General features: G+C 37.9%; 1 protein-coding gene across 1 annotated transcript in view; it reads left to right on the plus strand.

Annotated features, from left to right (window-relative positions):
- Window positions 1–12,552, plus strand: part of LOC142138848 (cAMP-dependent protein kinase inhibitor beta-like) — a 37,208-nt gene extending 24,656 nt beyond the window's left edge. Inside the window, exons 2-3 of the mRNA XM_075195884.1 lie at window positions 1,570–1,720; window positions 8,302–12,552. Coding sequence (XP_075051985.1) covers window positions 1,576–1,720; window positions 8,302–8,384 — 228 coding nt within the window. The 5' untranslated portion in view covers window positions 1,570–1,575 and the 3' untranslated portion in view covers window positions 8,385–12,552. The remainder of the gene's footprint in view (window positions 1–1,569; window positions 1,721–8,301) is intronic.
- The last annotated feature ends 736 nt before the right edge of the window (window positions 12,553–13,288 follow it).

Consider the following 13,288-nt stretch of genomic DNA (forward strand, 5'->3'; position numbering starts at 1 on the left):
TGACTAGGATATAGCGCTGAGCCCAATCTGTTGACTAGTATATAGTGCTGAGCCCAGTCTGGTGACTAGTATATAGTGCTGAGCCCAGTTTGGTGACTAGTATATAGTGCTGAGCCCAATCTGTTAACTAGTATATAGTGCTGAGCCTAGTCTGGTGACTAGTATCATCATCATCATCATCATCATTTATTTATATAGCGCCACTAATTCCGCAGCGCTGTACAGAGAACTCATTCACATCAGTCCCTGCCCCATTGGAGCTTACAGTCTAAATTCCCTAATATAGACACACACTCACACACATAGACATATACATACAGACAGAGAGGTAGAGACTAGGGTCAATTTTTCATAGCAGCCAATTACCTAACAGTATGTTTTTGGAGTGTGGGAGGAAACCGGAGCACCCGGAGGAAACCCACGCAAACACAGGGAGAACATACAAACTCCACACAGATAAGGCCATGGTTGGGAATCGAACTCATGACCCCAGTGCTGTGAAGCACAAGTGCTAACCACTAGGCCACTGTGCTGCCCCAAGCTGTGTGACTAGTATATAGTGCTGAGCCCAGTCTGGTGACTAGGATATAGCGCTGAGCCCAATCTGTTGACTAGTATGTAGTGCTGAGTCCAGTCTGGTAACTAGTATATAGTGCTGAGCCCAGTCTTTTGACTAGTATATAGCGCTGAGCCCAATCTGTTGACTAGTATATAGTGCTAAATCCAATCTGGTGACTAGTTTACAATGCTAAAGCCTTGTTTCGTGGCTAATGTATAATGTTTAACCCATATCTTGTGGTTAGTTAATAGTACTCAGGCAAATTTGTTGGCTTGTATAACACTTATCTGATATGAAGTCTAATTTAAAATGCTGAGCCTAAACTGGTGATAATATAAAATATTTACTCCTTTTTTACATTTTATTTTCTTACATGATGACTTGAAAATGGGTTTCATCAGAAATTCTTACCAGGAGTCAACACAGCATACACTGTAAAATCAAAGTAAACAGTATTGCCAATGTGTAGCAAGCTTAAGGCCAGTCTTTGTACACTTGCAACCATTTAGTTTAATTTAAGCTTATTTTATTCAGAGTTCATTTAAATCATATACTGTAGCGCTAATAAGTTCATAGATTTATTTTCTAAATTATTAACAGACCAACATTTAGATGTACTGTATATATTTTTATGTTTAAATAGTTTATTTTTTATCAATACTAGTAGTAAACAACTTAAATGAAACCACTAGTCTTCCTATATAGGTAAACAATTTAGCTGCAGCAGGCACATTTTAGGCATAAGGAGGACAGATAGCATAAAAACAAACAAAAATAATAACAGAAACAACAATAATCATTCTTATTCCTAAAAACTTCATATATAATATGCATAATTTATTTTATTCGAAATATTATGGCCAAAATACATCACCAGTTTAGCTATTCATTTTAATGCAGGATACCTATAAACATGCCAATCGTCTTGCAGAAGATATGAAGGCTGCAAGTATTCTGAATATTAATCTATGGTAAAAACTACAGCTAATGTCTTTCTTGTTTGTTCACAGGTAAAGATGACAGAGGTGGAACCTGTACTGGATTTTGCTTCTTCAGCAAGGACTGGACGTAGAAATGCTTTGCCTGACATTTTAGGCTCACCAGCTGGCGTAACACCCTCTGACCTCCCTCTCAAACTAGCCGAAATGTCTCTAAATACAGGCAAGCTAATATGGGTTTTACATATCTGCATGACACCTACAGAAACACAAGTCATAGCTTATATGTTTTTGTCAATCTGTCTTCTTGTAAATTGTAGCAACCGATTATTACACTATTTGCATACAAAGGACACTACACCTACACAAATAAGCCTCACCACTGGATGTAATAATATAGTACGCAAATGATGTTAATATATGTATAAAGTCCTGTATATAATATCTGTATAAATGGTACATTTTCATATCATTGCTTACATTATCATTGAGCTCTGATGTCACTTTCAGGGTCCATTACGTGTATTAAAAAACGTAAGGCAACCCCTAAATGTAAATTTTTACGGATATTACAAGTCACAAATGATTTCTGTGACCTTATAATGGTAATTTCTCGATGACTTATAATATCCTGTGACTCACCGACATGGGACACTAAGGGCTAAATGTATCAAGCTGCCAGATTCCAGCGGGTTTGAAAGTGGAGATGTCGCCTATAGCAACCAATCAGATTCTAACTATCATTTTGTAGAATGTACTAAATAAATGATAACTAGAATCTGATTGGTTGCTATAGGAAACTCACAGCTTGATAAATATACCCCTAAATCTAGTCAACATTTCCTGATTACTGGACACGATAATGACATAATTCTACTAAACACTATACACCTGTATCAGGATCACAGTCCTGAAATACTAGTGGAAAGAAAGACAGACAACTGACGCAAAAGATGTAATAGAACATAAAATAGAAAATTTATTTTACTTACCTTTGATTTAATGATGTTAGCATATACATGCTTGGAATCTGCATGCTGACTTCAATTAAACCGTACCTTAGGTTGAATCATACTTCACTTCCAAGACAATCATCACATCGAGGAGACTGGGGCACGATGTCTACTTTTTATATTGCCACATTATAAAAGATTGCTAAAACCACTAAAAGACCATGTGACTGTGTTAAGTTGAAGTTCAAAAACCATGTACTCCAGGCTACCTTACTAGATCTTAAAAAATATTTCTTCCTACAAGTACTTTAAAACAGAGAGTTATTCTACAGTATCATGATTCTTAACGACAAGCAGAAAGTCATTGTAGACCTGCTGAGTAGTATTATATTGAAGACCAAGGGCTAGATTTACTAAGCTGCGGGTTTGAAAAAGTGGGGATGTTGCCTATAGCAACCAATCAGATTCTAGCTTTCATTTATTTAGTACCTTCTACAAAATGATAGCTAGAATCTGATTGGTTGCTATAGGCAACATCCCCACTTTTTCAAACCTGCATCTTAGTAAATCTAGCCCCAAGTATGGTTATTAACTAAAATTTTGTACTTGGGGTGCCCATCTGCTAAATTGTCAGATAAATTGTTAGGTCTGTTTAAATGATTGCAAATCCAAAATCTTCAGTGTTCAACCTTTGTATTCCAGCCTCAATACATAGGAAACACCCTTTATTTCATGTCTCTGAAAGGAAATCTGTAGTATCCTTACCCTCATGTGCTTCTGCATTTTCACTTGTCAAAGTTCAGATGCATGAAGAATTCAGTGTGGAAAACAAATTAGATTCCCGAAATTGCCATGGATTACAGTACCTTATCAAATGGAAACACTACACATTAGATGAAAGTTTATAGAAACCAGTTGGTTATATTCATGCTCCTAGATTGATTCAAACCTTTTATAAGAGAGCATCCTTATAAGCCTGGAGCACCTGGAAGTTGCTATTTGAGAAGCGGGGATTCTGTCACAGGCTGTGTCAGGTGAGCCTTTTCTGGGGCACAAAAGCCCCAGAGAGAAAGACATTGGTAGATTGACAACTGAACTCGGGTAAAGGAAACATAGGTGAAGTTCAATGTTATAACATCTTTATAACTGTTTCTGTTATACCTGCTATAGATAGTGAAGTGTATTGCTGTATTTACAGAGACTGCTTTTGGGTATCACAAAGTACCAGTCACTGGAGTCTGATTCTGTATGTAGCTATTAACAAATTCCTGACAGAATTTTCAGGTCAAAACAACATGGGTCCTGCTGGGACTTCTGTACCCCCTAAATAGTTAATGTTGGTGCAAGCTATTCAAACCTTGCAAACCCAAAAGTCTGTCATGTAGATTCGTCTGGAGGAGCTACAAACAACATTTTATGGCATGTATTTTGCTTCTACACTATTACACTCTCACTATTACATGCAGAAATTGAATCATGGATTAAACTCCTAGAACAACTTGGGTGAGATTGTATGCAGTATAGGTTTTTTTTGGTCCAGTGTTGGTTTGTTCTCCTGATATCCCCAATAACTTATAGTATTGAGCCACTGATAGTGGGTATGATTTTTACATTGCTTTAAGGTGAAGCATTGGCCTGGGCTAGAAAGTCAGGATCCCCTGTTGATTTGTTTTACAGCATCAATTATTTGGAGAAGTGTTTGATGATCCCACCATGTAGAAACTGCTGAGTCTGTTCTGTCTAATTTGCGCACAGGTGTATAATTTGTTCTAGACTTTTTAGTGAAGTTCCACCAATGCATGGTCTATTCCAACTGGAACAAGGCAGAGAGAGGTGGTTACCAAAGATGAGGTGAACCACAAGTCAGAGGACTAAGGATCTAAGAGGGCGAGAGGGAGAGTATTGTGATATTAGATTTCAGAAGGGGTGATATAGTTGAGGGCATTGTAAATAAGGGTGAGTAATCTGAAATGGATTCTGGAGGGCATTGGGAGCTACTGTAGGGCTTTGCAAAGTGGTGCAGCAGATGTGGAACAATAAAAGAGGAAGACCAGTCTAGCTGCAACATTTTGTCATGAGCTGCCATGTTAGCCGTGATGACTCGAGTGTTTACAGTTACAGCAACTGGGACGGTTTCTCTCTGTTACCGTGTCATGACGGATTTCTAACAGCCAGGGCTCATGTGGTAGTTCCTAATGACAGCTGTCTGTGTTAGTGTGGGAGTATGTGTCTTTCCTCCAGTTCTGATTGGTCCCCTTTTGTATCAAAGGCAGAAAGGGCTTTGCCTCCCTGCCGGTTACTGCGTGTGTGTACTTCACTAGCTGACCTGAGCTTCCTGCTGTGAATCTCTGATTGAATACCTGTTGTAACCTTTTCCCCTGACTTTTTGGCTTGCTTTTCTGGACTATTCTTGTATGCTGCCAGCCCTGAAACTTTGGCCAGTTTAGTACTCTCTCTGCTCGCTACTTATCCACAACTTCTGGTTTGCTCCCGATTATCCGAGTACTGATCGCCTGTCTCCCAACCTCCTATCTCTGTGCTACTGGTGCCTGCTCATAAGTTTCTATTAACTAAGAGTTAAGTCCTGGAGGCACCCGGGTACCTGTGAGTGTGTAGAACTTGTTCTAAAGGTTTATGACAGTACTGGTAGCCGTAACCAGTGCCGGATTAAGGGGGGGGCACGTGCCCCGGGCCCCCCGCTCTCCGAGGGCCCCCCGCTGCTGGCCGCAAGCTGTTCGGATCACCTGGTGATCCAATTTCTGCTTGAGCGGCTGTGCGGCTGCGCACCTACCCTTCACAGGATTTGACAGCTGGCGTCGGCGTGATGTACAGCAGCACCGCGGCTGCTGTACATTCTGAGATGGAGGAAAAGGAGCTGCTGCGCATGTGCAGTTGCAGCAGCTCCTCCCAGGAATGGACCACACCAAAGGAGACGGGGGATGCTGTGCTGTGCTGAACGAGGTAAGGTAAGTCACACTTTCACTTGGAGATTTTATATATATATATATATATATATATATATATATATATGTATGTACATATATATATATGTATGTGTATGTACATATATATATGTATGTGTGTGTATATATATATATATATATATATATATATATATATATATGTGTATATCTATATATGTGTATATCTATATATATATATATATATATATATATATATATATATATATATGTGTATATATATATATATATATATATATATATATAATGTATGTATATACATATACATACACACAACAAATATGTTATGGGATCCTCTATTTTATTAATACATATTAATATGATAGAACAAAGTTAGTGGGGGTAGTATGTTAATATAATGTGTGAGGGAAGGGGGGTTCTTAATATAATGTGGGAGGTAGGGTATTAATTTAATGGTGGATTGCAGGTGTATGCTAATTATTTATTGGGTGCTATTTTATTTGTGGAGTGATGGTGGGGCAATTTAATTTAATAGTGTGGTCTATCAATTTAAGATGGGGTGATTGGACCTATAAATTTAATGCTGGTGTGGTTTGGAAGCTCATAAATGAATGTAGGGCTGTTTGGGGATAATTAGGTCTTTTTATTAAATGTGAATATGAATTATTTAATGCAGTGGATGGTTGTGGGAAATGGTTATATTTTTTAGACATAAATGCCATTTAATTTATTGATAGGGCAGTTTGGAGGGAGGGGAATGTGTTTATATATTAAATGGGAATACTTTTGTTTTAATGCTGGGGCTGGTTGGAGTTTTCAAAATTTCATGTACCCATTTTTTTTTCCAAATAGGGCCTCCAACATTCCAGGATCCAGACAAGCAGCAACTGAGCTAAAGACACCAGCATTCACAGGTGGTGAAAGTGATAACAGGTAGGAGAGAGAAGGACAGTCTGCCAATTGTCCTGAATCTGGTCCGGCAGTCCTGAACTCGTATATGTCTCGCGTAGTCAGGATTGGGTCCGACTACAAGGACAGTTGGGAGGTATGTCCCGCTTCACAACATACTGCTTGTGAAGGCAGAGCTGCGTGTACCTAACAGTAGTGCACACAGTATTTCCTGTGAATTTGTCTAAAATAATAACCATGTTACATCATAGGGGTCCCCCTGTCTAAAGTGCCCCAGGCCCCCCAGAGTCTTAATCCAGCACTGGCCGTAACACATTTAAAATAGATTGAAGTGAGGATACATGGGTGAGGAAAATGCTAGACAAAAGAACGTTGCAGCATCTTCTAAGAATTTGCAAACATGATCATAATACAAATCTACATAACCACTGGACTATCATAACACATTTCAATAAACACTAACTAAAGGCATAGGACATTACACCTTCTCAATACAACTTAACAACTCTATATAATGAAATTTAGCTTCCATTTAATAAAATTATCATTATTTTTATTAGTATAAGAGCATAAAATGTATTGCATACCAGATAAAACATATACTAAGATCTGCATACACCAACCAAAACAAGGCATCTAGAACAAGGTAAATGGTTAATAAAAACTCGATGTGTTTGACTTTCTGTCGCTCTTGAACATATTAGAAAATTGTTTAACAAAACTGTCTTTTTCTTGTATATCATGTATTTTCTAGAATGTCATGAGACTGTCTCAAATAACAGCAACTTGTTCATTTAATTTCTTAGCAACACATCAGGGATATTGTTGGACATAACCAGAGACAAATCTTAAAAATGTGGGACTATCCCTGGAAAGCTGTTGGTTGCCAACTCTCTCCTAATGTTAAAAGTGAATTCCAAATATATATTTTAAATTGACATTAAATGATAATAAGACAACTTCTAAATAATTATTAAAGTGTAACGCTACCTACAATTACATTTTTACCCAGCATCCCTAACTTCTACTTGTAGAACTGTGAGTGTTCCATTTCAGTTCAGTAGAACTCACCCATCTCAGTACAATAACAGTTCTTCTCCAAGTGTTCACACCAGTGAACAGGGGGAGGTCAGATAGCAGTACTTAGTATCTAACACTAACACTGACTGTACAGAGCAAATACATGTGTCACAAACTGGTACAACTGTGTTTCAATTTGAACTGCTCCTTGCTGTCAACATCAGGATAAGAACTGTGCAGCCCCACGGGGGTGGGGATAACTTCTCCCAAACTAAAATCCCTCACAGTTCTGCTAGTTGAGAGAAAGGAGGACATTGGGTAACAAATTGGATGGGGTTACACTTAATCTTTCTGGTACATTCTGATAAAAAGATAAGCATATACTATAGTTGTTACTATCCTATATGCTGCTTGTGTTTCATAGAACTTGTGTTGCTATTTATCTTCACAAGAACTGTGCTTTTAAATACAGTTTTACTGGTATTCTAAATGTGAAACACATTGTTCCCCTTAAGGAGAAGTATGCCACCTGCTAGCAAATACTGATGACAGAAGTGCTCTCCACTGTACATGCGGGAACTTGTTTGTCTCAATGCAAAAAAACTAGAGACTGATATACCCAGTCATTGTGTAGCCTCAAATTGTAAAAGACAGAGCTGTCTGGCATACCAATAATCTGCAGCAAACAAAGTCATAGTCAATTTTGACTCATGGGGCTTGATTTACTAAGCTGCGGGTTTGAAAAAGTGGGGATGTTGCCTATAGCAACCAATCAGATTCTAGCTTTCATTTATTTAGTACTTTCTACAAAATGACAGCTAGAATCTGATTGGTTGCTGTAGGCAATATCCCCACTTTTTCAAACCCGCAGCTTAGTAAATCTAGCCCATGGTTTTGTATCTAAAGTTTTTTTACAAAAGCTTCTATACTTACACAGACAAGAAATTTAAGTGTACCTATCATTTTTACTTTCCTCCTAGATCGAGGTCCAGACCTGCAGTCCCCCTCCAATGAATTACCTCAGCAGCAATCTCATAGCCCTGAACTGAAGGGAACATCCTAAACAACTGAAACTTTGTACCACAAAGGGCATTTTTTTTCCCGCATAAAAGCTGGGCAGGAACACAGACGTCTGAGAAGGTTTGGACAAGGGAACCGGCCATTTAATACTACAGCAAACCAGCTAGATTGTGGAGGAATTTCTTATGTGAGAGAGGGGGAAGAATAGAAGAAGAAATTAAGAGACATCTTCCCTCTCCCACAGAAATCTGTAAGTGAAGCTATTGTGGCTTTTGCACACAAACGTCAATAGGAGGATTTCAAGAATTTCAGTAAACATTTTGCAGAAGAAACATGTTGGACTTATATTTTAGGAATTAATGTGCGGTGTATATCCGCATTTGTGTATATATATACATATAAAATATGTGTGTATATTTATATATACAGTACAACTCCTGTGAGTAGTCCTATATGTTTATTTATTATAATATTTGTGTGTTCTGCATTTGTTGAAAAATTTTGTAGCAAGAAAGGAATGCACATAAACAGTGTTTCCTTAGTTGAAAATGTACTTCTGGATACACTGAAGCAGAAGAGGGCAATCCAGTAAGATAATGAGAATTGAGGAGCAGAGTGCACTAATTGGGCAGAGCGAGGACTATACAATTAGTACTCCAGGCTTGATATGCATAAAAGGAGACTAAAGGCTGCCATTTAGGATATGCAGAATGCAAGTAAAAGTGAACCCAATATAACCCCAAATATAAGCCTGGAAGTGTTACTAGAGAATGAGAAGACTAGAAACGAGCACATGGTATAGAGTGTGTGCTTTGTGATACCATCGGTAAAACAGGGTTCATTGTAAAGAAGTAAGTGGTTCATACTGTAGTATATCACCATTAGGTCTGTGAGAGGCGATTGGAGGGAAATGGTTATGCCCTCCAATGTTAGTGTTTAAATTGCTATAAAATCAACAATATGACACTTAGTACCCCAAAGAATCGAGTTCCTTAACCAGGGGAAAATTAGGCTCAATAGGTTCTGAAATTAGGCTCAATAAGTTGAAAATCAGACTTGATGTACCATACAGGCTATTAATGTATCATAAAGGCTGATAGCCATAGGAAGAATACCCTTTTCTACCCTAGCAAATATGTAATAATAAGTAGATTATCTGACACTTAGTGGAATCTGTGCAATCATACTATGTCCATTACTTCAATTGGCTTTCCACTATGAATGATCCTTTATCTTGATGTCATTCAGCTTTTTCATTGATAGGAATGTATATATTTGTTAAATATATACTTTTCAGACATATCAACAATGTTTTCATGCAATATAGTGCTTTAAAGTTGCTGATTTTCCTAAAAAAAACTCAAGTTGCTAGAAATATAACTGTTCTTTAAGGGAATGTAGCACAAACACATACAACTTGGAAAAGAAAACTTCCGTGTAAACATGGAGAACAGAATTGTGTACTCTGTATTGTACAAGCACACGTGTGTAACTATTTGGTTTAGCATTGTCTGGGTATCTTTACTCTGTTATAAAATACAGGGCTCCTGTCTCAAAGACTATCCCATCAGTGGCATGGCTAATGGCTGCTTACTGTGACAGCTGGACAAGTGAATGCAGCAGGCTTCGGTGCAGTAATGTCACTGTACTCTGCTAAAATGGACAGTGATGGTTCTTCTGTAAACATGATACAAACAAGCAGCTCTGAGCCTGCATAGCATAGTTTGATCCACTGAACCTCTGAATCCCAATGTTGTTTCCTCTGATGCTAAGTCTCTGTACCCCACCCTCTACATGCCAGGGTAGATAATACAGTTCAGGGGCGCCAGATGGGACTCTGCAACTTTCTCCTAGTTGGCGGAGAAGACAAAACACAGGAGCTACATTAAGTGATACTTTTATTTTACATAGGATTTTCTTTATGAAAGCAAAAAATATAGCTAAAAGCCCTATGTTTGTACCTCATAAAGGTATTTGTAAACATTTTTTCCTTGATAATACATACTTGTTCTACAGTGCTAGAATTAGATGAGTATGGGGTGAGTCCCTTGGCATGTCTAAGGAGTATCTTTCACTTTAATTGTAAATGGTTGGGGTCTGACAGAACTCAGTACCCTGGGTATACAGCATCTGAGCCAAGGATAGCAGCATTTTTTTTTAAATCAACAAGTCCTCAATAGTCAATTGAAAACATAGTCGTTATTCGATGCTGGTTAAAGCTGGCTGCTGTATGTATGTAGTTGAATGCTCCACAGTGATTCAGCCAATTAATACAATAACAGAATCCAAGCAAAAATACATAAGGACTGAACTTCTGTTGATTAACCATTTATTCAGTACTTTAAATTTCAACAATTCCCTGTTGAAAAAATCCAGCCTATGCTTATGTAGTCAAATAAACTATCCATATTCATGTATAGCAGGAGGGGTTTTATAATGTATAAAAATAAGAGCAAATCATTCAGACGACTGTGCCCCAGAATGCTGCGCTGATGAGTTTTAGATTTTTTAGGGAAGTAATGTTGCGCTTAGGATCACATGTATTGGCTGCAGACTTATCTGAAAGGGATTGCTAACATTCGGATATTCCAGCTTACTACTAACAAAAATATATATACCCATTCAATCTTTTTGAAGTTCCAGCTCACCCCCAAATGTTTAGGGATTGTCAGTCCCCTTCTGTCCTATATGTCCCAAAATTGGTGTAAGGCTCCACTGCTCCCAGACACTGCTGTATGCTGTCACATCTCTCCCCCCACTGCTGAGTAGACTGCACCAATGGAGCTTAGTACCGCCTTGCCCCATCACAAAGACCCCAGTGCCACGTGACAGTTATTTCAGCAGTCACACCCCATATAGAGTCCAGTGAGTGAAAATAAGGCCTTCACAAAACATCACTGTTAATGGTAGAATGGTGATTTAACAGTGGGATTTGAGCACAGTGGGGGGTTCTGGGAAACGGAAATGTTTGCCATATGTGTGCTAAGGAACAGCAAATTCTTGGTGATGTGAGTAAAATGAAAGCTATATTATCTGCATTACAAGCTAGATAGAGCAATCACAATCTGCAAACTATCCACAAACCTAAAGGGGTTGATATATTGTTTGTGGCTTGTGATTATATTCTCAAGTTTTTAATGGACATACAAATCTTGGTTTTATTCACATCGCCTAGGAATTGCTACTGCATTTTCATTTGGATTTAGTTATTGTATTTCTTCCCCAAGTCAAACCTCTTTAGGCCTCTTCATATTACTGTAATTTGCTTTTTCTGCATTTCTTTAAAAAAATGCATGTAGAGACACAATCCATTAAAGTCAATGGTGTAATGCACACAAGCAGTTATTTTTGTGTTGAATTTTATTTCCTGCACAGGTTTTTTTCTAAACAGATTGTTGAATACCATTTGGTTGCACACCTCTGTCTCCTAGTGGCATTACATCCTGTCATCCTAACTAAATAGCCATCTATTCTTCCTGATAAAGCTGTGTGCAAAAGGAGTAGGACCGCATTTAAAGACGATGCCCACATGAAATACATTTTTCACAGCCACCGTCTTCCCTTCATCTTCACAGTGTGTTGATTATAGTTACACTTCCCCATATTGTTACAGCACAGAATGCATTGAGCTATGGAGAAAGTATCTTCTGAACTGAATCTCACACTTGGTCATCGCTTGGTTGTGTCATAGCAGATATGAAACTTTAGATGGTATAAGTCCACTAGGTACTTATATGAGGCAAATGTAGGCAAGTTATTGGTTTTCTCAAAATAAATGGCTTCCCTCTTGTTGGTAAACACATAACAATAAAACAAACATATGAGTTAGTTGTGGGAATGACAGGATGTCATTTCATTAGCTGCCTCAAGCAGCAGGACCCTTAGGACTCCTGGAAAAGAGAATGTATGTAAAATATTGGTAGAACTATATCAAGTCTTTACCATTTTTTATTAATCAGACTGTGCAGTTAGGTCAGTTTGATCCCCTCTGAGACACTCAAATGATTTTAATTAAAATTTTAATTATATAGTCATTTGGTCAACTAGCCATCCCCTTGGAACTGGATCTATTATTGACAATAAACCTCATAATTATATTTTTTAACACTTTGTCTAAGCAAAATATGTACCTCCTTCCTTTTATAGTGTGATTAAAACTCTGATGAAAGTGTACAAATGTGTAACAAAATGTGTGATTCAGTATAATGATTTTCTAAAATAAATGATAATTTTTTGTGTGTTTATTTATCATGATAGTAATGATTACCATTATTTACAATGCTGGGTTGTACTTGTTTTAACAGTCCTCTCTCTTTTCCTTTTGCTTCTTTCATAGTCAAGGCACTAAAACATGTCTGACAAGATCCTTGTCATAATTAGGGAGAGGAAATGTACAAAACTCCCATTTTCAGCATAATGTTTAGTGAGCGCATTGAAAAAAATCAGCTGGAACATACCTCGGTGTAAAGCTTGACAGTATCTCTCATGTAGAAGTAGCTAACCCAGTTTTTAAAACTAGTAATCTATTCTATATCAACTCTGTAAAATAGATCATTCCTTATGGGTCCCACCCAGTCACTGGAATATTAAACTACAAATAATGCTTTAGGGAAATTTCCCAGATACATATAGTCCTTCTAAAAGATGGAAACAACATATTAAGACCCTCATCGAACACCAGATGCTACCTCCAGACTGGTCAGAGGGAGAAAACAATTAAAGGTGTCTATGTGCTCTGCAAATTTGATGGCCAACAAGACATTTTAGTCTGTATCTGTAGTCATTATTCTTTGCTGCTAGTAGTGTCCCACATCTCTATGGTCAAATTTTACATAGGTCCAGCCACTTGACAGCAGGTTAGACATATTTTAATTGTAGGGGCTCAACACATGCTTCTCTGACCCCTGGTGCTCTGCCTTATGCGATTGAGGTTGAGTGGTTACTATT

Source organism: Mixophyes fleayi, chromosome 2, assembly GCF_038048845.1.
Source record: "Mixophyes fleayi isolate aMixFle1 chromosome 2, aMixFle1.hap1, whole genome shotgun sequence".
NCBI classification, from domain to species: domain Eukaryota; kingdom Metazoa; phylum Chordata; class Amphibia; order Anura; family Limnodynastidae; genus Mixophyes; species Mixophyes fleayi.